This window comes from Equus caballus, chromosome 3 (genome assembly GCF_041296265.1).
Source record: "Equus caballus isolate H_3958 breed thoroughbred chromosome 3, TB-T2T, whole genome shotgun sequence".
Lineage (NCBI taxonomy): Eukaryota > Metazoa > Chordata > Mammalia > Perissodactyla > Equidae > Equus > Equus caballus.
The window spans coordinates 107,627,310-107,655,241 of record NC_091686.1 but is presented as its reverse complement, the minus strand read 5'-3'; the positions used below and the strand labels follow the sequence as shown (position 1 = coordinate 107,655,241).

The window sequence follows — 27,932 nt, the reverse complement described above, 5'->3', positions numbered from 1 at the left end:
CAGCTTAATTAGCACGTTGGTGATTTATACTACCCACTGTGAAATCTCCACTGGCACCAAAGGAAGGATAAAAACAAAGGACAGCTTTTGGATTTTTAAGTTCTTTTGGTCTTACTCAGTTTTCACAACCTTATTTCCATGTCTTTAATCTGCAAAACCCTCAATGTAACAGCATAGTCTCAAAGTTATTGCTTTTTACAGTATCAGGCAAAGGTACACAGCTGCTTATTGATTGATCTCTGAGGACAAATGTCCCTTGTCCCATTTTATGCACAGGTTTATACCTTGATTTACGCAATGCAAGGGCTCTTAAACATCATAGGGTTTTAGAACCTGAAGGGACTGCCAAAATTTTCTAGTTGTACCTTTACTATATATTCATTGAGAAAATCCTAACAAAAAATGTAGAAAACTTTTACACTGATTTATATTTTATTTGGCACATTATCTACATATATTATAAAAATATTTGTATATCTCTGTGTTAGACAATAAGTTATTCCGCTTATAGGCCATGTATATCAGACACTTCTCTTTCAGTTACAAAAAACTTCATAGAAATAAGGAATTTATTTGTTCAAGTGACTGGAGGTTTAAGGATAGTCTTCAAATTATTTGGACTCAGAGGCTTGCTGAGATCTATTTCTTCTTCATATTTTGGCTCTGCTTTTCTGTGGATTTTCGTTAATTCCCAGACTCTATCCTTGTGGTTGGTAGTAGATCCAGGCTTCCATCTTTAGGTTCAAGATCAGAGCGAAGAGAAGAACCTCCCCTGGGTCTCCAGCCAATGCTGGGCTTAGCTCTGGTTAGACAACTTGAGTCAGGAGTCCATCCTTTCATGGATCACGCTAACTCCAGTTTCGGAAAATATTGACCGGCCAGAAATAGATCGCGTGTCCGTACCTGGATACAGGGGATGGGGCCAATCCCATCCGAACCACGTCCACTGAGTGTGGGCAGTAGAATTTCTTCAGAAAACTTGGCGTGTTCTTACGAGTGGTTGACGGGAAATTAGAAGCAAGGTAGGCAAAACCGACAGAGCCCTGTGAGAAGTTCACAAGTGGATTCCAGGATATCTTGCAGTCACAACAGAATGGGAGGTAAGAGATATTAAGAGGAACCCTCTCCAGAGGACTATAAATCCACAGATTGGAAACACTTTCTGCATTCCAACTCCCTTATCAGGATATAATCTCCAAAAGATGAAGCGACTTGCCCATGGAATCACAGTTACAAAGGTAGAGGCGGGCTAACACCATTCTGCTGCTCTTCTTTACAGACCAGGATATTTCTCGGGTTAATCATACGAGAGTATGATTAAAAAATAGCCAATTTTCGAAGGTGATATTTTTGCCTGATTTCAAAAGTTTGGAAAACTCCCAAGAGCAAGTAAATACCACTTTTTGAGAGAACTGTGAAAACTTTCTCTGTTGAATTGTTTTGAGTTTAATTCTGTAAAAGGAGAATATATACAAGCTCCATTTAATCAGAGTCTCTCATGATGGCATTTTTTAATGTAGAAAATTTTCACTGGGGTTTTTCACAATTTAAATTGTATGCATGGAAAACCATGTTTGCGAATTCCTCAACGAGATAGCACTAGAATTATATTATTATCATGTAAAAAGCTTTTAGAGTAAAAGAGCTCTTCAGACTTTCTCACAGCCCTTTAGACTGCTTTCCTTTACTGACTGGCTGTCATTCTTCTGTGTAGCAGGTTCCCAAAAAGTTATCTCTCATGGCTGCTCATGAGAGAGCCTTCTTCACACACGCCAGGAGACCTGGCCCAGCCTTGACCTCTTCCAGTCAGCTTCAGCCCAGACCACAGGCAGACCACTCACCCCATGGCCTCTTGCTTCAGGGTCCCCTCATTCATCGAGTGACCTTTTTGGAAATGTTTTAATCCATCTATCATTTGGCATCTGATCAACCCATAGGAAATAACTATATCCTTGCCACAGTGAACTGTGGGAGTGTAGGCTGCCCCCAAACCACTGGCTTTCTTACCTCTGCCATCCTGCTCCTGTCCTTTGTCTCGTGACTTGGCAATATTGAGCATTCTGAAGATTCCATTGTGAAACCTTTCAGACAATATAAGATCTCCAGTCCCCGACTTAGCAGAGGTGAGAGAGGACATTTGTGTCCCCTCAATATTCCAGAAGAGGATGGTGGAGAGGTCCAAGAATGGAAGCTTGCTGCTCTGCAAACTGTAGTAAGGTGACCTCTCTTCTCTCCTGGTTCTGCTCGTATACAATGGGTTGGGAGGAGCTGTTGTTTAGTGATGGTGGTGGTGGGTGATGAACTGAGGTCTTGAATGAAACAAGCTCTATGGGAAGCGGCTGCTTCTGATTACAGCAGTTCTCTAATCTGCTCTCTACTTGCTTCCTAGTGGTCCATTCTTCACACATCAGCCAAGTCAGATAATGTCACTTCTTTGCTCAAAACACTCTAATGGCTTTCCATCTCACTTAGAATTAGATCCAAAGTCCTTGTTGTGGCCTACTAGCCCCTACCTGATCTGGTCCCCACTTCCTCTCTCACTCCTGCTCAGCCACTCTTCCTCTGCTCATTCAAATCTGGCCTGCCCTCCTTGTTGGTCCTTGTACATGTCAAAAATGCTTTCACCTGAGAGCCTTCGCAGTCGCTGTTTCCTCTGCCTGGAATGCTTTTATTGTATATTCTTAAGATTTGCTCTTTCTATTGTAAATCTCTTCTTAACTGTCACTTTATCTGTGAGGCCTTCCTTGACCATTCTGTATAAAATAGCATCTTCTGACAATCTCAACTCTTTCTCTAATTTATTTTTCTTTATATCATCTATCACCACCAGATATATACATGTCTGTACTTGTTTACTGACATTCCCCTCCCAGGGACCTTCTTGGCTTGGTTCATTGCTGAACACTTGCAGCCAGGGCAGTGCATGATACTTAGTAACTCCCAGGAAATATTTGTTGACTTAATATGTGAATGATGAATTAATTAGGATGTATATGGCAAAATTGAGACAAAACACAAAAACTTACTTTGAAGTGTCAGTTGACTGGCTTTAACTAAACGCAAATTTCAAATCCCCAACTGAGAAGCCAGCTCCTCTCTTAATTTGGCAGAATAGTTTTGACTGTTTCTATTTTCGTGAAGAATAACCAGGTACCTGAACCAGTGCTGAGAAGCCCTGTGGGCATTTGGCGCTGTGCGTTCATTTCTTCTTGGCCAGTGGGGAAAGTTTTTGCATTCCACATTTTCACTCCCACACTCTCATGTGATGGAAGCTGCAAGACCAGACTAAGTCACTGGTAAGGTCTGCTTTTGCTCAAAAACGTACACTCTATGCATTTCTTTTCCTTCCATTCCACTCTGTATCTGTATGCACTTTAGAGGAGACATTGTTCCTTTGGCCTCATCTGTATTGTTCATCTGCTCATAACTTGCAGATGAGCCTATTGTGGTACATGATTTGGAAGACTGGTCTTGACTATGTCTTTCAAAGTGAGCTAATGGTGGCTGTAGAGGTTGCTAATTTAGGAATATGATTCAGGTAGTGTGGATATGCAGTCATTGTTCAGACCAGGGCTCTGCTGAGGCTATCAGTTTTCATCTGTAGAAGTATGTGGAGTTGAGGGCTGCGAAGGCCATTAAAAATGGCTTTTGTCCCTTTAGTCAAGTAGATTTGCCGAGGCGATTTTACAGTTAGTCTCTGAAGCTGTTGACAAGAGACAAGGGGACAGGGCTTTTCCATAAATGTTTCTCACCAGAATTTTCAGACTCTCTTTTGTGGGATTTTAGTCTCACTCTTCTCTAAAATCAATACAGTTAAATTTGTCTGAGTCTAGGAGGGTTGTTTGTGTGTGTGTCTATATAAATATCTCTATATTTGGTTTGTTTTTGTTTTTTTTCTTTTTAAAATTCACGTAGGGTGAGAGAAAAAGGATTTTGTGGCTAAATTGACAGAATGTTTGTGTTGAGTACGTTCCCAACAAAACAAAGAAAAGAACAAAAAACAAAAGGCCCAACTTGGAAGGCGAAAGTTTGTTTAGAACGGGAATTAACCTGTCTTGAACATGATAAATGCCATACTTTTCAAAGGTTTGCTACAGAATTGATTTCTTTGTATACGTTTCTGGTGGTTTAATTTGATTGGCATAGCAAAATATTGCTATTTGATGTGGGAGAAGTTGTTTTTAATGCACAGGACTGTAGGTGTAAATTTTGTTTGTGTTAATAATGTTGAATCAACTGCATTTATGTGCTGGGTTTATTTCTGGCTACTGTGCTACTACATAATTTGATTGTCCAGTGTTCAGACATGGATTTAAATCTTTACGCAGCTGGGAATTAGCTAGTCACATTGTGTTTGCTTCTGCTTGTGAAATCAGGAAAATGACCAGACTCAAGAAAGGGAGCTATTTCAGGGTTTTCTTCTCTTTTTTTAAAGTACAGAGTTATTTCCATAGAAACTTGATAATGAAGAGTAATTTAACTCTGCCTCAGTCTATTTGAATGACAGGTATGCAGTTCTGACTTTTCCACTCAATGTACCTGTGCTTAAGGAAAGATGTGACATGTTTTTTATTTAAACAAATCAACATATTATTTTTATGCTTTTAAAGAGATTAAATAAAAAAATAAAAGAGATTAAATTGTAATAATTGGCTTTTACCACGTTATGAAGCTATTATTTTCAATATTTACCTTGACAACTATAATTTTCAATAAGTAATCATCAAGTGCTCAAACCCATAAAATGGTTACTGGGTTAATGTTTTTCAATAATGCCAAACATATTGTTTTCATGTATACTAAAACGGACAAAATTTTGCAGACAATGACATTATTTGATCAAATTCACACAATTTCAATGACAATTACAGTTAATTTAGGCAGAACTTCAGCTTACTTTTGCGTAGTATTTCTTAGGGTAACTATTGCCCAACTTCAGTGGATTTAAGGTTATGAAGGCTTTCGTGTTCATCTACTTTAACTCTGTGATGATGTCCTCATAAAATAAACTACCTGTGGCTCATGAGTAGGATAAGCTCTTGCCTTCACTTATTTTATTACTATTTTGTCCCATGGGTCTGACTGGATGTATGTCTAATTTATTTCCTTGCTATTTTGTTCTATGGGTCTGACTATATGTATGTCCAATTTGACACCAAAACGCGAAGAGAGATTAAATTGGCTGGAATCTTTCAATCTTGAAGAATTAAACATTCATGGGTAATAAAGTTAATGCACCAATGTTCACTTCAATTGATTTTCATCAGGAATAACAGAAATTTACTCAAGGATGTCAACCAACAAATATCTATTGTGCATTTGGATGGTACTAGGAAGCATAATATCAAATTGAGACAATTAATGCTTAGGTATATGAAAAGTCATTACAAACTAGTAATAAACTAGATCTTCTTTGCCAAATGAGGGGTATAGCAGAACTCACAGATGCCCTGAGTAAATTTATTTACTCAAATCTGAGTAAATTTCTTCTCTCTCCTCTCATTTTTTTATGTCCTTGGAATACGGTGAGTTGTTCCATGAAAATAAGCAAGGGGAGTAAATAATACCAACTAACATTTATTGAATAGCTCCTATGTGCTGGGAAAAGGTGTATAGCCTTGTTTGAGACCCCCAAATCCCGTGAAATAAGTCCTGTGATCCTCATTTCCCAGAGGAGGAAACTGAGGCCAGAATAACTTGTTGAAGGCTGTTCAGCTGGTAATTCCAGAGCTGGGATTTGAATCTAGACAGCCCAGGCTTAGAGCTTGTGGCTGCACCATTATACCATCCTGCCTCTCCACTACACCTGGAGAGTGTTCTGGGAGAGGGAGCAGGCTGTGGAGAGCTAGCTTGTCACTGCAAGTTTACTTTTACAGGGCTCCAATTAGTACTCAGAAAGAGCTCATTTACTAAACAGGCTCTGAGTAATGGGCTAATGGCTTTTGGTCAGCAGTGTCCTCCAGAGGGCCGTTTCCACAGCCTGACGCATTGGGTAGTCAAGTCTGCGGCTGTTTATCACTCTCCAGGATAGCACAGCCCAGCACACTAATGCTTCTAGAACACCGTTCCCTATTGAAAACTCAAACTGGATCTGTAAAGCCTGGCTCTACCTTTCAGAAGGCAACACTAGCAGCCCAGCAAGGATATTCTCACTTGTAAACTCAAGGAATTGGGGGTGAGGTGGGGGGAAAATAGCTCTCATGTTTCATATATGGGTTAAAACAATGAGGGCCTGTGTCTGGATATTTTCCTAGTCCACAGGCTCTGAAAGAAACATAGTCTCTAGTGAGGAACACAAAGATGTGGTTCTGTTTGCCTTGATGCTAGACCCTCCCCACAGGGGAAATGGCAACAGGTAGACTCTTTGCCCCAACTGATACAGTTAGTTGCTGGCATCTCTTTGTGCCCCATTTGCTTTGGCTATAAAATGGAGGTAACAGTAACACCTACTGTGTGCGGTCATCGTGAAAATTAAATGAGTTGATAAAGTTCTTGTAAGAGGGCCTGGGCATTCAACACATAATAGCTATCATCATTATTATTTTGCTACTATTATTGTGTGTATCAGATTATGTAGTGGATAGAGAATGGGATCTAGAAAGGGTTCAAGTTCCACTTCTTCCCTCCCCTATTGAGGGAGCTTGCGCAAGTCACTTAATCTCTCTATTAAGTGATCTCGTCTGAGAGGAGGAGAACACCAATCGAAAAAGGTTGTTTAAAGGAATAATAAAATAATATCCGTCAATGTCATTTGTAAACTGTAAAGCCTCATGTTCATTGTCATCATTAATTCCCCAAACCTGATCCTCCTATTGAATTCTTCCTCTTATTAACCCAGTTGATGAATCTATAAAACTGGGAGTCATCTTTAACTCTGTCTCCCAATTAGTTAGCCCTTAATATTGGATTCTTTTTCACATCTCTAGCATCTGGCCCCTTTCTCCTACCTTACTGCAACTTCCTTAAATATAAGGCTTTTTGCAGCCTCCTAACTGGCCTCCCAACCTCTAATCTCCAGTCTATTGGCAGAATGATTGTTCTAAAGTACAAATTCAATCTTCTCATTCCCCTGCTTAAAACTCCCTAGTGGTTTCTCATTGCCTTCAGCATAAAATTCCAATTTCTTAGCATGGCAAGCAAGGCCTCCCATGACATGACGTTTTACACACTTTCCCAGGGTCACTCTTGCCCTTTTGTCTTTATCAGTGCCGTGTGTCACACCACATTAGATGTAGTTTCCAGAATGTGTCCTTGTCTTTTTCTTATGCTTTCTGGCTTTTCCTCCTCATTATCTTCTACCTGCCTTTTAAGATTGCTCTAGCAATACCTACTATAAAGAAGCCTCCTCTGGCATTCCCTTTTCTCAACACCCTCGCTGAGCTGGAGCTCCTCCTGTGTGCCCATATGACACCTACTGTTTGCCCTGATCACATTAGATCATAGCTACTCCTTTATTTATCTCTCTTTCTTATAAGACAGAGGAACCCTTAAGGATTAGGATCTCATCCTACCTGTTTCTGTATCCCAAGTGGCATGGAACAAAAACAATAAATGTTGATTGAATGAAAGAATAAATATTATACTCAGTGAAAGTATGATGATGTAGTTGTCCTTCAAGAAGCATCTCTAAGTTGCTAACCCATTCCACTCTACGAGAGGTTTCCAAAGGACACCATACTTGAGATGTATTATCAAATGCATGACCTTGGGCAAATGACACAACCTCCTTATGTCTCATTTTTCTCATCTTGTAAAATGGGAATAATAAGAGTATTTACCTTACAGGGTTATTGGAGAGAGCAAATTAATTATGCATATAAAACTCTTAAAACAGTGCTTGGTATCCAGGAAATACCCAGTAAATGTGAATTACTACTGTCTAATTAGCTCAAAAATCAGACTCAATTCAACCCATCCTTTATTCAGGAAAGTTGCTTTTGATGGTGGTCAAAGAAAGGTTGGGTGGGAGAGGTCATGTATAGGTTTTCTTGACCTCGGTGATGTAACTCATAAAAGAGTGAATTTATTAAAATACAAACAAAGCCAATATTTATCCAGAAAAACAGTGGCATTCAAAGGCTTGTAGAGTCCTGGCATAAGCCAAAAAAAACCAAAACTCTGTTGATCCTATTCTGTCTTTGTTGGTTTTCTCTGCCTTGCGGTTCACAGTAAAATATAAGATTTTCAACTCCCATGAACATTCTCTACTCTTTCTCCCTTTCTACTCTTGGGAATATTTTTGTCTTTTTATTACTCAAACCCAGAAAAGATTAACTGATATATGAGAAACAGTGAGGTCAAATAAAAAAAGATACTGGTTGGACCTGCCTCTGTCAGCTACATGCTCAGTGCCAGGCACACATCCAGAATTCCTCTGACACTTCATCTGCTATTGCCACCTACAGGGCTGTGATCGACAGTCCTTCAAAACATAAGTAAAATGAAGGAAAAAAATGGCTGTTCTCTACCTCCTAAGGAGCAGAGTGAACTCTCGTGAAGATGAATCATGAAAAGGGCAGGAGAGGGTCTTGGAAAGAGCATGGACTTTGGGGGCAGACAGCTGGGTTTCAGTCCTTTCTCTGTTACCTGTTCACTCGATCACCTTGAACACATTTACTTTCTCTAAACTTCATTTTCTGTGTCCATATAATGGACATAACAGCATCAATCTTTAAAGATTGTTGTGAACAATATCGTTTTCAGCAAGAAATCATAGCTGTTTCTTTTTCTATGTGCCAGGGAAGTATCAGGTGCCATCTTTGGTAACCCTCTTCTATTCTTCTTGAGTCTGAAAAGGCTTGCAAGATAATGCCCTGGCTACATATTTTTGAGCCACTGTTGACAGTCTGAAGATAAAAACAGTTTAGAGATACTGTTGATTGTAGTAAATGTTTCTCCCTGCCTTCCTTCTTCCCACCTCCTCTCTTCCTCTTTGCTTCCTCTCTCTTTTTTTCTTTCTTTCCTTCCTTCCTTCCTCCCTGCCTCTCTTTTGTGTCCCCAATGCACTTGTTGAATAACAACCCCTGATCAAAGAAGCTCATCTTTGTTATTACTGATGGCATCCTCAGTACCTATGGGAAGCAACAGTTACTTCTTTTATAGTCTCTGGGTCTACCATGTAACTCATAGTCAAAATTGTTACTTCATCTACCACTGTTGGTCCTACATTCTTCATTTTGAAGGCCAACTATCATATAATCTTCTATGATACAAACCAAGGCTCTTTTGATGTGGGACCTTGGGTTCAAGGGGAATAAGACAGACCTTAGCAGGCAAGACTCAGCCACTCTCTCACCCTCCATAATGATTACACTGAGCCATCTTACATAAAATCCATTCCTAAAATCCTAAGATGTACCTCTGTTCACTGTTTTGGGGTAGAGAAATAAAAGAATTCCAAATTTCATGCAGACTCTTAGTTTGGGAATAACCCTGGAGAGACTCTAGTGCTAATAGACCTATAAAGATCACTCATTCTAAACCCATCAATGATCCAAACCCATCGTATTGATCATATAAACAATCTCAGACATACAGGTCTTGTTTATGCATAAGCTAATCAGAGGCAGAGAGAGAAACAGGACTTGGGGCCTCAAACTGTATCACATTGCTCATGACCTTGGGAGAGGCCATTAAAACAGACACATGGACATAGTTCCAATCCTGTTGTGGCTCATACCTTCCCTTACTTGACTAGCTAATGAACTCTTATTTATCTTTCAAGTTTCAATTCAAATGTCTGTTCCTCAGACAAGCTGTCCCTGAACTTCCCAGGAGAGCTAAGTCACCTCCTCTTTGTCCCTCTAGTATCTTTTACAGCCCATGTCCCTCTGTTTTCCCAAACCAGTTCTTTTTGGGTCTGTCTTACCAATGAGACCATCAACTCCTGCAGGCAGAAACTATGTTCTATTTATCTCTGAGTCACCATACCTAGCCTGGAGTCTGGTACGTAATAGCTGCTCAGTGGATATTTGTTGAGTGAATAATGAACCAACAGTAGTTCTCAAATATTTGGATCAGATGTGGAGTCGCAGAGCCCACTTGTGAAGGAAAACTGTTCTTGCCCCCTCCACCCCCGCCATTGCTGATGAATGAAGCCCAGACTAAATTCAAGTCAAATGCTCTTTGCAGGGCTGCGTGATTGAATCACTGCTTTCCTTTTCAGGCAGGCTGGCAGGTTCTATGTACAATAATGTTGGAGTCCCCAAAGTTTAAGAGGAGAGATATTTGATGGCCCTCACTCGGAAGTCTATAAGGAGTTTTATTTTCTGCATAGGTATTGATCGCAGCTTACAAAATACTGCAAACCTATATAATTAAAAAGAATGAGACCAGTCATTGGTGGGCAGTGCATGGCTAAGTGTAAGAGAAAACAAATTCTTCAGGTGCCTGTGATTTTATAATTGTACTTGCTTGGGAAGCTTATTAAAGCCTTGCAGGTGCAATGTTTCATCACAGAGTAGTGAACCTTTGAAAGATATGCATAATAAACAGAGTTTGAAATACGTTTTTATTCCAGGCCATATGGTCCTGTCTGGAGCTTTCCTGGATCTTTGGGTCAGTTCATTGTTGAAAGACGGGCTTGCAAGGGCCCACCTCTCAGAGCAGCTGTCAGAGCCCTATCAGAACGAATCTGCATGATTATTTATTGTATATGGCTCTCTGAAATGAGCCCAGCCTTGCTCAGTGGCTGTAATGTGCTGAGCAAAGGCTCTCCCCTGAACAGCTTGTGGCCACTTCACCAAGCAGTGTCCTTCCTTGTCCTTAAAAAGCAAACTTGTGAGACTTGTACAATAGGCCAGGACAGGCAGTCTGGGTGAGGTGTACCCACCTGGGCTTGAACTTGGTGCCAGCAATATGGAAACTTACAGAGTAGCATTTTAAAGAGGTGTCATTGTTCTTTCTCCTCAGCTCTCTACTGCTCACTTTACTGTTTCTCTTGACTCTAGGTAATTACAGTGGCCGCTGTATGTGAGCACGAAGTGTTTTTGTAGTGTTATTGTGGTGAGGATAATGCTAACACTTGCTTCTTCTCCCTTTGTCATTAAAAAAAGGTGCCATTGACTCCTCTGAGAATGGCTTTTTAGGGAACATTTAATATAATTTATTCAACATTTATTGTATATACAAATATAGGAATACCAGTAACTGACAACAGACAAGGTCTTGGAGTCAAGTGATCACATAAAAATGTTCTAGCACACAAAAATGAGCAGCGAGTTGATCAGATTGGAAGAAGATCTCTCTTTCTCTTTATTTGGACAAGGTGAATTTGGAGTTAAATTTTGTCATCTTGGTCAACAAATCTTGCCTTCTTGAGAGCTAGCTTTTTTCTATTCTCCTATTGCTGACATTATGTTCAGTATTCTATATCTATTTGTAATCAGTCACTGATTTAAGCAATATTTTTAGACACCTATCCTTTACCAGGCACTGGGCTAAGCTTTGGGAATACAAGATCCATGTGCTTCCTACTGTCATGGAGCTTAGAGTCTGGAGTAGAAGGCAGACATCGAACAAATAGTTAAACTCCTTGTTTTCTTCCCGTTACAAAAGGGAAGTTAAAGGCGGTAAGTGAATGCACATAGCAGGGAAACTTATGTGGGGTCTTTGCTTTTCTACTTGTCTAGTTGACCTTGAAGGCAAAGTCTGCATTAGATTTTTTCCCCCTACATGAGAATCCCTCTTCCTAAAACAATAAGTTGTATATAGTAGATGCTTAATAAATTATTTTGTGGCTCTAAGGGAAGAATGAAAGAAAGAAGCTAAGAAGGAAGTATTAACATTAGTCCATTTATTCAGCATACGATTGACAAATTACAATTCTAAAGCCCTAAATCAGTTTTAGAGCAAGACTACACATTTTTCTTTAGCCCTCACATGCAGTTATGCCATTTTTATTTACCTATGGTGCCTATTTTTCCACCTCTAAACCATAGAACCTATAGCTCAGCCTTTCACCTACATTTAGAAACCTGGGGCTCTGATATTTCTATCTGGGGCATCAGCTACTTTCTTTGAAGGCTATTCTTAGGTGGTGGTAGTTATTAGAGATGGGCTATTTCTATATACAAGTAGATCAATATTCTTATCTCTATAAAAGTCATAGCTCTTCCAAAGTATATACTTTGGGCCTGGGATAAGGTCATACGATGGAAGCTGTTTTCTCCTAGACCTCTGCTATGGTAGCCTAAAGGATTTCTGGGGCCAAAGAGCCACCGTTTTTGCTTAGTACTGTGCCCCGGAGAGTGCAGTGACATTGCTCCAGAGTATGGAGAGCTTCCAGAATTCTCAAGAAGGGGAAATCATTCAAGAGGACTACCCCAGAAAGGCAGCCAAGGCCAAATAAAGGGTTCTTTAAGAAATATTGGGAATCAGAAGTAGGTGTGGTAGCAGCAGCTGAGACAGTGGAGAAGCTTCTGGGGAATGTCAGAGAGTGGGAGGCCAGTGGAAAGTGATGGGGAATGTCAGGTCTGGAAGCAGAGGCTGGTCTCCCATAGGATATGGAGAGCCAGAGGGGTCTAACAGGGATTCGGGTGCTGGGTGGGGACTTGGAGTCAGTGGCCAGTGAAGTATTGGTTGTTTAACCTGGAGATACTTGATTCTAATACCCACATGAGAAGAGTGAGATCAGAGTCCTAGTAAGATCATGTTAAGATGACTCTTCCCTTCCTTCATTCCTTCCCTCGGTCCTTCCTTCCTTCCTTCCACAAGTGCTTATTTAGCATCTACTATGTGCTAAATACTGTTCTCAGGGTTGGGCATATTTAAGAGAATAACAGAGAAGCTTTCTTTTTCTCCTGGGATTTTCTGTCTTCTAGGGGAGATAGACAATAAAAAATAAGTAAGTACATGAATAAGACATGTTCACCTAATGGTTAGGGCTGCAAACAAAATAGTACAGGATAATATGAGAGAGAATGGGGTGGTTGGGAATGTGATTTAAGTTGGGGCATCAGAAAAGACTTCATATGGAGGTGAATTTGAACTAATATCTGAATGGCAACAAAGAGCCATGAGATGAAGACCTAGAGAAGTGATCCGGGAGAAGAAAAGTCAGTGTAAAGTCTATAAGATGGACAAGAGTTCAGCGCATTTCAAGAAGAGAAAGAAGCCCAGTGTGGCTGGGAAGGAGGGGACAGGAAGGAGAAGATGTAAGAGAGCGAGGCAGCCTGATCATGGAGGGCCTTTAAGGTCATAGAAGGATTTTAAATTTTGCACTAAGTGAAATAGGAAACCATTGAGTGGGAGAGTTATACAGGGGAAGGACATCAGCTAAATTAGTTTTTCAAAGATTTACACATTCTGGCTACATTGTGTGCAAGAGTTGTGGCAGGGAGACCAGTAAGGAAGCTGTTGTGGTAGTTTAGAGGGATGGAAGAGTGGAGAGAGGCAGATCCAGCTGCAGACTGGCAGTGGAAGACAGTATCAAAATGGGAGAATCAAGCATGACTTCTAGGTTTTTGGTGTGAAGAATGCACAGCTGATGGTGCCATTTTTGGGGAACAGAAAAGCTAGAGTGGGGCCAGTTTTGAGAAGTGGGTTAAAAATCAAGTGTTCTATATAGTACCTCATAAATTTTATTTATGTTTAAATTTTAAAAAGAGTTTTAGATTTTAAAATTAATTTTTAAAATTAAAAAATAAAATAAATAATTTTTAAGTATTTAAATAAAATTTACCATTTTAACCATTTTCAAGTGTACAGTTCAGTGGCGTTAAATACATTCACCAGATTGTGCAATCATCTCTTCCATCTGTCTCCAGAACTTTTCATTTTCCCAATCTGAAACTCTGTACCCATTAAACAATAACTTCCCATTTCTTCCTCCCCCCATCCCTGGTAACTAGTACTCTTCTACTTTCTGTCTCTGAATTTGACATTCTTGGTACCTCATATAAGTGGAATAATACAATATGCATCTTCTATGTTTGGCTTACTTCACTAAGCCTGGTGTCTTCAAGGTTCATCCATGTTGTAGAATACATCAAAATTTTATTCCTTTTTAATACTGAGTAATATTCCATCGTAAGTATATACAACATTTTGTTTATCCCTTCATCCATTGATGGACATTTGGGTTGTTTTCATCTTTTGGCTATTGTGAATAACACTGCCATGAATATTAGTGTACAAATATACATGTTAAATTTCAAATGTCATTTACACCAAAGGAAGAGAAGTCAGGTAGGTAATAATTTATAGATTTTGCAGCTTAGGGAGATGCCAGAGCAGGAGATTTAATTTTTGGAGTCATTATATAGTATTTGACTTGAGGACCCATGACCCAAATTTTGCCTTAGCTGAATCACCTCCCGTGGAGATATATACACTAAGAAGACAAAGAAAGTAAAGTAAAACTTTATTATTGGTTGGGTCTTTGGCCCTCAATTCTCTTCATAAATCTAGTGAGCCAGGCTGAACCATATGGCACATTTTTGGGGAGCTAGGTTAGAGCCAGGCTAGACTTAGTCTAAAAGCCAGAGTTAAAACAGTCTGAAAAGGCCACAGTTTCCCCTAAATTTATCTTAGGATTTCTGAATTTATCCTTCTAATAGGATAAAAAGCCACACCATCACAACACACCCTAGGGAATGGAACCAGAGTGACAGATTGCAGGAAGGAGTGCATTTACTGCCCCCCCCCCCCCCCCCCCCCCAACCAAGCCTGCCTCTGTCCTGGGTCTAAGCAAGTCAGGAAACTCTGGGCCTGTTGTCAAATAGGCAAAAGAGAAACTTTGAACAAAGTATAAGTGTTGGCAAAGGGTGCTCCAAAGAGAGAGAATCTGTGCATTTTACCACTGACTTCAGGAGTGCATGAAGGAGAGCCCACTACCCGTGTAGATTATAACTTTATAATCTAACCCCTTTTAAAACTATCACCCCAGAAAAACTTGGACCAATTACCGTCCCCTAAATTGAGTGCTACTCTTTCTCACTGGGGACAAGTTTCTTGGTTTTGATCCTGCATTTTTCCTGGAGAGATATAAGGGGATTAGGGAAGGGTGGAGAAGCCTTGAGAATTTTCCCTATACTACAAGCCCCGGATTTTAGCTCTGAAGGGATTGATGTTACAGGTGCCTCCCCCACCTCCACTCACTTTGTGCTCTCCACATGGTATGGCAATGTGCTTCCTATAGAGATTTTGACCCTACAGGTCACCACAGTCTTAGATTTGCAAGATTTCCATGTCATTTCTGATTGAAGGATTGTAGGCTTTGGAGTCAGCCAGCCTTAGGATTCATTTCCAAATTCTCCCCTTGTAGCTGTGTGACCTTGGTCAAATTACACCCAGAGAAATTGTCACCTATGGTTGTATCAGGTCAAGGACATTGGACACTTCTGGCCCTCCTCCTCAGTCTCCTTTTCTGGCTTATCTTTAAATGTTGGAATGCCATCAGGCTTGAACCAAAGTCCTGTTTTCTTGTTATCTAAATTCTATTCAATAAACATGATTTCAATTACTGTCTTTACATGATGGCTCCAAAATTTACAGTTCCATTTCAGACTCTACTTCGAGCTCTTTGTTGTTCTATCCAACTACCCATTCAACCCTCCTTTGGAGGTCAAAAAGGCACCTTAATGTCATCATAACCAAAGCTTGATTTATTATCTTCCCTGACTCTCCTCCAAAACTTGTCTATGTCCAGTATTCCCTAACTCAGAGACTGACATCATTATCCATCAAATTGTGCTAACTTTGCTACCTTATCTCCTTCACCACTGATCTCCAGTGAATTGTTCCATCCTGTTGACTTTATCTGAGTATCTGTTGAATCCATCTGATTCTCTCCATCTTCACTTATGTCACCTCAGCCTAAGTTCCCATCATCTCTCCTAAATGCTCTCTTGATTCCATTTTTGCTACACTCAAATCTGTTCTCCATAGACGTCACAGTAATCTTCTAAAAATGCAGATTAGCTAAAGCCACTCCTTTTCTTAAACTCCTTCAATGACTTTTCATTGCTATTGAGACAAAGATCAAAATCCTTAAAATCTTTATAAGGAGTGCATGGCTCAGCCCCTGCCTTGTGGCTCTCTCTGGATAATTCTTCTTTTTTTTTTCTCCTGCTTTTTTGAGATATAATTAACATATGACACTGTATAAGTTTAAGGTGTATGATGTGTTGATTGGATACACTTATATATTGTGAAATGATTCCCATTGTAGCATTAGCTAACGCCCACCATGATGTCACATAATCATCATTTCTTTTTTGTGGCGAGAACACTTTAAGATCTGCTCTTAACTATAGTCACCATACTGTACATTAGATACCCCAAACTTATTCATCTCATTACTGAAAGTTTGTACACTTTGACCAAGATCTCCCCATTTCCCCCAGCCCGAGCCCTTGGTAACCACCGTCCTACTCTCTGTTTCTATGAGTTCCTGCTAATTCTTTATGATCCATTGAACTCTCTTCTTTAAGTCCCTTATAAGTGCTGTGAAATTTCCTGTGTCTGTTCTTTCACACATGCTATTCTTTTTTCTTGGATTGCTCTTATCCTTCTTCATCTAGTGAAGCAGACATCTGTCGTATTTCCTGGTTGCCTAGCCCTTGTTGAATACACTTGCTACATTGAATGAATCTCCAGACTTATGAGTTTTGTCTAGCCAAGGTGGGGAGTGACATTTCCCAGCTTTCTTTGGAGCAAGGGCACAGACATGTGATCTAGTCTCCACCAATCATACTTATCCATGTACGAATTTAATTTGAAGGTGAACAGTGTGAGGATGGCAGAACCTATCGTGTTGGTGAAAATGGCAGCAGAGGCATCCAACTTTTGAGAATGACAGTGGCTGTAACATTTAGTTTCTGGTGCAGAAGTAGCTGAGATGCTGGTGGCTGCTGTGGTTGCAGGTAAATTGGGTTTTGGCAGCAACATGAACTGTAGGATTTAGTGCTCGTTGAGTTGTTAGCAGATAAGACGGTTTCTTCCACCCAGTAGTTCTGTGGTGTGCTTTTGGGCACTGTTCCTGAAAGCTTAGTTTGAGCCCAGTTCTGCAGCTTGACCCCTTTTATGCTTCATCAGCCAAGGTCAGCTTCTGTTACTTTACAACTAAGAAAGACCTCTGGCTGATAGCAGTAGATAACTACAGCTAATCCTTGAGCTCCCAGATCTAGTTCACTCCAGAAAACTGCGCCATCCTCTCCAATCTCCCACCCTTGCTGACTAAGATAGATCTTCCACTATAGCTCGTTGTCAAGACTCAATAGAGTGTCATGGCTTGGCATGTAGCCTCTCTTGTTTCCTGCCTGCGTCCCAACCTCAACTCTCCTACTTACTTGGTGTATGAATTTTGTAAAGGTTATCTAACCACTCTCTGCATCAATTCCCTTATTTGTAAAATGGGGACGATGACAATACTATCCAACTCGTAGGTTTACTGTACGAACTAATGCATACCTGAAACCCTTGAAGCGGTACCTAAATGCTCAATAAATGTTAGCCAATATGTTGTTCTTTCTCACAGGTCCCCGCTTCTTTTATTTCATAATACTTTTCACAGGTTGTAATTAAAAGCTCACAGGGTGGTAATTTGATTAAGATATGTCTTTCACATAGGCTCTATAAAAAGAGGAGCTGTTTATTTTGCTCACCATCATATTCCCAATTCCTAGCACAATATATATTTATTTGATTAATGTAGGGTGCTTGTTATCTTAGGGTCCCAGAAATCTTGAGTGATGCAGTCCCATGTCTGAGCACACCGAGGCAGGGGAACTTCAACAGCACCTGGTACTCCTGGCAGCAGCACCCTAAGTTCCGTATCTTTAGTGATTTATTTTTCGTGACCCACAACTGACCCGTTCCCACAGAGCACAAACCCTGCCCCAGATGCTACGCTTTCCCTCAATGCCCTGATTTCTCTCGTTCTCAGCACTGATCATTTTGTGCTGACTCTACACCCTCTGAAAGCTGTTTGAGGCCAGATGGGAGGAAGAGATAAAACAAGTTTCATTCATTGCCCTCTCCAGACTCTGAGAGAAATAACAACAGTTACAATAAGTAGTGTATACTGAGCGTGTGCTATAAACTAGGTGTTATTCATAGAGCTTTATGTGTGTTAACTTAATACCCTCCATAATCCTAGGAAGAAGATACTATTACTCTCATTTTATAAAAGAGGAAATTAAGTCCCAGAGGGAAAGAAAGGAAGGAAGGAAGCTTTTCTGGTGGAAGAGCTTCCCTTGTTGATAACTTTGGTTCCCATAAGAAGAGCCAGAAATTCTCTCTGCAGCAGAATTAACTCAAAAAGTAATATTGATGGTGAAATTATAGAAGATGACTCTGAATAAGTGCTTATCCTCAGATCAGCTTTATAATTTAGATATTTTTACATGATCCCTTTCAATTCCTTGCTATTCGCAGCTTTTTTCCTCCAAAGTCTAATGTAAGTACCAGGAACAATATAGATAATTAAGAAATCTGTACAGCTGACTTTGGGTTAGTTGGCACCTTCCTCTAAAATATTTAAAAGTTAGCCTTTGGTTTTCAAAGACTCTCTTCTCGGAGAGTCATAGTTTTGTGGCATTTTTTTGGTGAGGAAGATTAGCCCTGAGCCAACATCTGTGTCCATCTTCCTCTATTTTGTATGTGGGTTGCCACCACAGCATGGTTTGACAAGTGGTGTAGGTCCACACCCAAGATCTGAACCCATAAACCTGGGCCACCAACGTTGAGCACACCAAACCCAATCACTACACCACCAGGCCAGATGCGAGGAGTCATAGTTTTTGCTACTAGGAGTTCTCATGTGCAGGTGGGGCCTCCTGTGTTGGGATCACTGGGGCATTTTGACAGATGCTGTCCAGCCGCTGATACCTGGAGTTGGCGAGAGGGGGGCTTATTGTGCAAATTCTATGTTTAGATCTTCTTGATGTTGTTTTATTTTATTTTTCCGAAGAAAGGGCAAAACAGCAGGTGTGCCAGTTCTCTTGCAGGAACTGTTATGCAGCTAAAGCTGTCCTCCAATTGTAGTGCTCTTGTGCATTTCAACCAAACTCAGAGAAACACATTTTCAAAGTTAGCGTGTGGGGCAGTTGCCAGAAAATCTGCTGCAAACTTTCCTTGGGAAGATTCTCTCTCCTCGGCTTTGACAGGACCTGAAAGAGAGTCTCACAAGCCCTTGGCAAAGTCAGGTGGCTGGGTTGGGACTCAGAGCCCAGTTGGCAACCACTCTAAAAGAGCATAATGTATTAATTTCCTGTGGCCGCCATGACAAATTACTACAAACTGGGTGGCTTAAAGCAATAGCCATTTATTCTCTCAGAGCTCTGGAGGCCAGAATTCTGAAATTAGGGTGCCCATGTGATCGGTTCCTTCTGGAGACTCTGGGGAAGAACCTATTCCGTGTCTCTCTGCTAGCTTCTAGTGGCTGCCTTGGCGTCCCTGGGCTTGTAGACATAGTCCAATCTGTGCCTCTTTCTTCACTTTCCCTCCTTCCCTGTATGTCTTCTCCCCTTATCTTCTAAGGACATTTGTCATTGGATTTAGGACTCACCGTTATCCAGGATGATCCCATCTTGAGAGCCTTAACTTAATTATATTTACAAAGGCCCTTTTTCCAAATAAGGTCACACTCACAGGTTTTAGATGGACAAATCTGTTGTGGGAGCCACCAATAAGCCCATTACACATGGTGAATTGAGAGGGTTTCTCATGATCCACTGGGATAAGGCTAGGCTTTAACTAAGCAGTGGGGTGAGAAGGTATTTTGACACTCCTGAGCATTCAGTATCTCCACCTTAGTCTCTCAGTTGTCATCCATTTCTGAAAGGTGGTGTGACTGGCCTGCACATTGCTGCGTCTCTTCCTGGAGCTCTTCTGGCTGTGACTGTTAGGAGAGGGGCTGAGGGAGATTCTCCAACATTAATAAACCTCAAGAGGGATGCCTCTGGAGTTGGAAGCTGTGTCTAAGAAATTGTAGTGGACTGTCACAGCTTATCCTAGGCTTACGAGTCTCAAATTTGATTAAGTAAAAGAAAAACACTCGGAGTTTATTAAAAACAGAAATTCTCAAGTCTCAGCCTGTATTAGTTTTCTATGGCTGCCATAACAAAATGCCACAGACTGGATGGCTCAAACAACAGAAATTTATTTTCTCACAGCTCTGGGAGCTGGAAGTCTAAGATCAAGGTATTAGTAGGTTTGATTTCTCTTGAAGTTTCTCTTTTTGCCTTTCAGACAGCCAGCTTCTCACTGTGTCCTTGTTGGTCTTTTCTCTGCGCACATGTACCCTGATGTCTCTCTATCTTTTAAGAATGCCAGTCATATTGGATTAGGACGACACCTTGACAACTTCATTTTAACTTAGTCATCTCTTTGTGTCCAAATAAGGTCATATGCTGAAGTACTAGAGATTGGGGCTTCAACATGTGAATTTAGCCGATAATGCAACCCAGCAGATTCTGATTTTCGTAGGTCTAGGGTGGGGCTAATGAACTTTTTTAGCTATGCACCAGGTAATTCCAGCTGGTTCAGGGGTCAGAATCAACACCTTGAGAAACAATGTCCTGGTGGATTGGTAATCATTTTGATATTTGCTTTGGCTCCATGTCTTTGCATCACTCTGATTCTTCCATATACCACATCTTCGGCAATCAATTAATGCAAATAGAAGATACTCCATGACCCGTTACAGACACTCCCTAAGACCTCTCCCCAACTCCTGTGTCTTTGTCTCAGATCGATTCCCAATCTATTTCAATGACCTTGAATCTGAGGTTGTTCTGCGTCCTGTCTTTTGAATTTGTTATGAGAGTGACTTAGCCATGTACTACTCATGGATTTTGAATCAGATCCACTCTACCAGGTTTTTCCACAGCTGGGAGAAGATTTTCTGCTCAAGAATGAAACCCCAGGTTGTACCTGCTCAATTAACATCACACGGCTTTGAGAGTGTGGACACTTGAAACTCAGTACTTTAGAGGGTCTCTGGACAGCTGTTCAGGACCAAGGGAGGCAGGAAGCCAGGCAATGACTTGGAGATGTCACCCTGGAGGAAAGAAGGGAGTCTGCCAACCGATGGAAAGAGCCCTGTCTTCAGATTTAGACAGTCTGTCTGTACCTCTCTCTTCATCCTTATACTCACCTTTTTTAGACTGAATGTGGTCCTTGTGGTTCCTTTTCACCTTTTATACTGTCCTAGATGTTCGTTTAAACTCAATTGCTACTTTATCAAAATGTTTGGATGGGAGGGAGAGGGTACATCAAAGTATATTTTTACTTCGGATTCTGCATTCTCCTAAGGGCTGGCTAGAGAGGAAAGGAACAGAAACCCATCATGGGCTAGGTATTGTGCTGGGGTTCGTGCTCTCCCATTTAATCTTCACCACAGCTCTAGGAGTAGATATTTCCGTCTCCATTGTACCCATGAAAAATGAGAGGCCTTTTCAGCTATATAACTGCTGCACTCAAACCCAAGCCTGTAGAGGTTCCTTTTCCACATCTTCCACATCACTTTTTTATAGGTTCCTGAGCCTTGAAGATATTTCAAGTTTGTCTCTGTGATTTAAACATAGTGAACATGGTTATTTCATAGTCTGTCTGAAAATTCTAATTACTGAGATCTTTGTGGGTTTGTTTCTGTTGTTTGTTGATTCTAGTGATTTTTGGCGGTCATCATTTTTTCATGTCTGTCTGGTTATATTTGGTTATGTGCTGATTATCATACTTAAAAATATTTGTAACAATAATTGGAGGCTTAGAATACAGGTATCTCCCTTCAGAAAGCAGTCGAATGTGCATCATCCAGGCGCTTGGGGTACTACCAATTTGCAATCACCTCAATCCAAGATCCAGTCTTGACATTTCCTGAATCACCAGGTGACTTGAGACTTTCCAGTGACTTCTTTGCTTCTGGCTCACCCTTACCCTGAGGGTTCAGTCTTTTGGGATCCTAATTTTCTGGGTGTGGGGTGGCATACTAGATTTCCCACCTGGTTTGGCTCTGAACTTTGACACCTATGCTCACCCCAGAAAACAGAGGAAGGTGCTGATTTCCTAAGATTGGGAAATTCCCTCCAAAGTAGATACCATGTCTACCAATCTCAATTTCCACTTTCTGCTTTGGCCGGGTAATTCCCTACAAAAATTGGCAGCTTTCCATTGTTTTGAAGGTTTGTTTCTAAAATTTTATCTAGCTTGTTTACTTGTTTACATTAGGAGGGTTTGCTTCGATAACATAATCTGTCATTACTGGAACACAGAAATCTAGAGGCCTCTAATTTTTCTTCTCACTCATTCCTGGGCTTTCTCTCTGTCTCATTTTCTTCTATGATGCTGCTGCCTTTTGCACTGTCCTGAACCTCTCCACTGGCAGCTTGGGTCTGTGGCTTAGTGGTTTGTGGGATAGCTTGATACTTGGGCCACATTCATGGATGTCTTATGTTAAGTCCTCAGCAATCTTGAAAACAAAGATTATCTCCTTTTATAACCCGAGAGGATATAAATCCCATTGATGTTGAGTGCTCAATTTCTAGCCTCTTGTAGTGTGACAAACAAGCATAATCATAACACATCATAAACCAGTAACTTGGAAAGATTGTGCCCAGTGCTGTGAAATAATGAGCTTCTAAAATAGGTGTATGTAGTAAAGAATTTGGCTTTCCCCAAAGAGTGCATTGGCCTTTCCCCTCAGCTTCTGGGAGGTAATCTATGTCATGCCTGACAGAATGTCCTTGTCTAGGGCAGAAGCCGGTCACACCAGAAAGACAAACCATGTGATTGAGGGTGAGGGCTTTGGGTCACACAGTGTCATTGATCTGGAGACCGAGTTCATTTACATGGGCAATCAATCAATCAATCAATCATTCCAATGTAACAAAGCCCTAATAAAAACTCTGGACACTGAAGCTCAGGTGAGCTTCCCTGGTTGGCAATACTCTGTGTGTATTGTCACATGTTGATACCAGGTGGGTAACTTGTCCTGACTCCTAAGGGAAAAGATAATGGAAGCTTCACATTTGACCTCTCAGACCGTACCCTACTTTTAGCTGATGTTAATTTGTATCCTTCATGTAATAAAGCATAGTTGTGAGTATAACAGCTTTCAGTGAGTTCTCTGAGTCCTAGCAAATTATTGAAACTAGGGGTGGTTTTGGGAATCCCTTGAACTTGCAGTTGGTGTCAGAAGTGAGGACTATCCCCTCAGCTTTTCAGTTTGGCTAACACTGGGCAGTGTGTGTATGTGTGTGTGTGTGCATGTGTGTGTGTGTGTGTGTCTGTGTGTAGTAGAACATTGGCATAGGGTTCCTATAATTAGAATTTCCTGACTAAGACTCTAACATATTAGCAAGCCTTAGCTATTTTTCTCCCTGCATCTTTATATTCAACCTGCTCACTGTGAGACCCTTCCCACTGGCCTTTTAGTCCAAAACCAAACTCTGACTCTGTGATGTGTGTCATTTTTAGCCTAGTGTGTTTTGTACCCATCCACAGTTCCTGTCAGTCTATGTTTACTTGGCCTGCAACTCTAGTTAAAGAAAGAAAGTGAACTCGCAGAAGTGTTTTTTTCCCTACTAAGATTTGGGACCTCATAAATCACAGTGACAAGAAATGTGATGATGGTCTCTTTCTGTTCTTGAGAAGATTGGAAGAGGAGAGGCGTGCAGGTTCCAGCACAGTTTTGTAATTTTTCCCAGTGGTGGCACGGTGAGAAGGATTCCAGCAGGCTAGCTGCTCAGCCCTAACTAGGTAATTCTCTACTTGAATGTTCCTGCAATGAAAACGCAAAGACATCCACCAGTGTCACTTGGGCAGTTTAGTACCTGCTGCGGAACTCCCTGCAGTTAACAATGAAATTGTCAAGATTTCCTTTTTGTTCCCTTCCAAGCAGGCTGGGCATCATTTTTATCCCCTGGTTTAGCACATGAATCAATCCTTTTGTACATGATCGGTGGGACTGCGTGTGTTTTCAGAAACTGTCTGGCTTTATACCTGGCAGGCTTGCTTTTGGGCAGTAGCTCTGCAAATGAGAAAGAAAATATGCAGATTCTCACATGTCCCCAGATTGAATTACAAGGCAATTAAAGGAGATTGTTGGTTTTTGGCCTGGTATTTGGTTTTAGTTGCTTTAATTCTTAGGGATATACCATCCAGAACTTCAATTAGGTTTTTTACAAAAATTATTATAAAAAATTAGTATTTTGCAGATTGTAGTTGACAGAATGGGGAGCAGACACACAGGGCAATGTCGACAAGTAGGAGGACAAGGAGTATCTAGTAAATGATTTAATTTCTGCAAAGCTTGATGTGCTTGAATGTTATACATTTCATTTTCCAACAATACTTTTATTTAAAAATAAAAGAATACTTTTATTTAAAAATTAAAAAGAGCCAATCCAGCTTGGCTTAATTCCTGCCTCGAGGACATTCATAAACATTCTCTAAGAAGAGCACTTTACACGCCTCCGTGAACAAAGGTAAAGAGGGTTTGTGTCAATTAACCCATCAGGAACGTTTTGTCTATGGAATATCCAGAGTCAAAAAAAAGATCCGAGGAGATTTTGGAGACCAACATATGGGTAGCAGTATATGAGTGAAGTGCTTTTTCTTTTCTTTTCTTTTCTTTTTGGTGAGGAAGATTGGCCCTGAGCTAACATCTGTGCCAATCTTCCTCTATTCCATATGTGGGACACTGCCACAGCATAGCTTGATGAGCAGTGTGTAGGTCTGTGCCTAGGATTTGAACCCGCGAACCGTGGGCTGCCAAAGTGGAGCATGTGAACCTAACCACTATGCCACCAGGCCAGGCTCAGAGTATAGTGCTTTTAAGAGACCTGAAAAATATAGATTTACCCCAAAGAAAAAATTGAAAGGTGGATCTTACTTTGCTGAAACTAGAAGAGTCGTTTTCGTTGAAAGCAATCCCTAGTACAATTAAAATTTGATTTATTATATGAATGTTCATTTCCATCCAAGTTATTTTGGAATATGTCTATCTTGTAAAGGAAATCTGCCCTTTAATTTAATTTATACACTGAGAAACAGATATTAGTGCACCTCATAGATAGGGTTTACTTATTCTGGTTTTAAAAAAGAAAATGCTCAATGCAGAGATTCACACAACCTCAGAGTTTTACCAAACTTAAAATATTGGTAAAAAAATGAGTCAATTTCCTGACTAAAGTGATGGAAATCAATGCAAAACTACTTAGAGAATTCTCTGCGCTTTGACATGTCAATATGGAGTCCATGGATGGGTTTTGGGAGCATCCACAAATGAAATGATATAGAATATTGTGTTTGGGCGTCGTGCGTTTGTCGAGGAGGTGGTCCCTTGCGTTGGCTCTTGGAGAGCTTAAGCACCACTCTGAGTTTAGATGTGGGGCAGAGGGGGTGCCGTAGCGTTTTTGCACCTCCTCAGTCTAGGATATAGGCACAGCCAGAGCTGTGTGCTGACCCTTTTCATTTTGGAGGTTCTATGTCCAGAATTATAAGACATGTCTCAATTAGGTATGAGGACACATGGTAAGTGCTGGGGCTTCCTTGGCTTTGTTATTATCGCTTTGTCCAACCTACCAATGGGCTTTCTGAATTATCTGAAGGTTGTACTTATAAACTGGGCAGTGTCTTTGTTGAATATAATTCTAGGTAATAGGGAGAAACTGTGTGTGTGTGTGTTTGTGTCTGAAAAGAAGTATTAAAAAGAAGTGTATTGAGTAAATAAATGAATGAATAAAATGAAGGAATAACCAAATAATTAGAATTATATAATTTAACTCTCGAATAAATCCCCTGCTTGGTTGAAACAGAACATTGGAAAAGGGGATTGACAAAAGGCTTTTTCTGTTCCCCTGTGATCCCATGCAGGAGAAAGAGACCCACACTAGTCATCAGAGATTTTGTCTGTGTTCTCATAAAACCTTCTTGGAAATGGTAATTTTCTTTTTTTTTAATTTCAGCTATCCAACTTGATAAAGTCAATCTTAAAGTATATTGTGCGTGGTCTCTTCTGGACAACTTTGAGTGGGACAGGGGGTACAGCAGCCGGTTTGGTCTCTTCCACGTTGATTTTGAAGATCCAGCTAGACCCCGAGTCCCTTACACATCAGCCAAGGAATATGCTAAGATCATCCAAAAGAATGGCCTGGAGGGAGATGCATAAAAATGATGGCTGGGCAATTTCACCTGGAGAAGAGGCCTCTGCTTTTGGAAAGAAAATCTGCTTTGGTTATCCCTCAGATAAACTCAAGTTGCCTTTGTAATCAACAGCTCCTACCAACGGATGGTGATTGTGAAGTCTGAGTATGTAATGCCTGCGGATGTATTTAATGATGGCCTTACTCTATTTGCATTTGGATCAATGAAGTTTTCAGGAAAAATAGAATAGAAAACCACTGAAATTGATTTTTATATTAAGAAATCAGATAGACTTGGAAACTTCAATTTAAATCCTTAGAATTTTTCTAGAAAAAAGAACGCAAAATTTATAAAGACAGTATACTTGTGATTTGCAACTCTAACTGACCACTTATTACAAGAATACTTGTTTCTGAGCCCATTTTTTCTGGTTACATAAACTATTGTTTGCTTAGTGGATCCACTGTTGTGCTTCATCATTTTTCTACTATTTAATCTAGTATAAAAAATCAAAATTAAAACTTAGTCACATTATATAGTTATGTGTTCTATTCACCAAAGCGATTAATTGGTAAACCATTTAATAAAATCGATTTGTTGATGTTGATTGGGCACATGTCTTATTTATGTATGAACAAATACATCTTCCCCTTGCCTGATGCGCTTTTGAAAAATAATAAATTAGTGAAACAAATTAGACTGTGAATAGCAGCAAAAGTATCTGAGTGTTGATATTTGGCAGAAACTGGATTCCTATTCCAGAGTGGCACCAGATTAAAAGCAAAATAATAAGTAGGGCATGGTCTCTACTTTTGAGTACTTTTTAAAGTGTAAGATCCATAAGAATATCGATGACGTCCATCAGTGAAGGCATGAACTGATCGACCTACATGAGTGTAGGCAAAGGAGGGGAGGACTTATGAGCTGGGTACTTAAAATGTCTGAGATGTATATGGGGTTGATTGGACTTGGATGTTTTCCTGAGCTTCCTCAGTAGTAGAGCCAGGGCTCCTCCTGGACAACACATCTTTACTCCAGCAACCTTTCATATTTGTGGCATTTGGACCCTCACATCCATGTTTAAGCAATGTTTACTGAACAGTCATTTGTATATCAGGTTTAAAGCTAAGCGGTAAGTATGATCATCCCCATTTTGCAGACCGAGCAACTGAGGCCACACTGATGTGCATCTTCCTCTGGTCACATTAGGACTTGTTTACTGCACCTGGCACTGCCTTGGCATCAGCTCTATTCTCTGCCCAGCATACTGTAGGTTGGGGCGCCCTGGAAGTCTGCCCTGCCTTTCTTGAATAGAGGAAAAAAGAAACAAAGGTGTGGAGCTGCCTCACACAGGAGAAGTGAGGAAGGTGGTGTTCTGTGCCCTCGTTCTGCTTCCCTGAGGAAACTGCACACGTGTTGCCATTCTCAGAAGGCTTTCGGCCCTGTGCGGACGCTTTGTCATTTTTTAAAAACACTGTGGTCCATTTCCAGATCATTTTCATGTTCATAATCAGGGAATTATTTACAGCAAAGAACACTCTCTCAGTAACTTTGGACAGAGTGAGAAAGAAATGGTTGTAGTAGTTCAATAAACGTGGATGCACTGGGGAAAATTATATTAAGATTAAAATGGTATACATAGGAAATTCTATTACATCTTTGCCACTGGTCTGTTATTTTTATTGTTCAATGAGACATTATCTCACAATTTGTGTTCGTTTAAAAAGCACATTTCCAAATCTTATTTCATTCCTCTCCTATCCAGCCTGTCTTTTTCATTTTTACCATGTATCTTGTTTACAATTTATGTGTTCTCTTATATTATCTTGCAAGACAACTGA

The 27,932-nt window shown here is 40.5% G+C and overlaps 1 protein-coding gene across 1 annotated transcript in view; it reads left to right on the top strand.

Annotated features, from left to right (window-relative positions):
• Positions 1-26,698, top strand: part of GBA3 (glucosylceramidase beta 3) — a 105,194-nt gene extending 78,496 nt beyond the window's left edge. The window contains exon 5 of the mRNA XM_001497897.5: positions 25,914-26,698. Within this exon, the coding sequence (XP_001497947.1) occupies positions 25,914-26,116 (203 nt within the window). The 3' untranslated portion in view covers positions 26,117-26,698. The remainder of the gene's footprint in view (positions 1-25,913) is intronic.
• Positions 26,699-27,932: the final 1,234 nt, after the last annotated feature.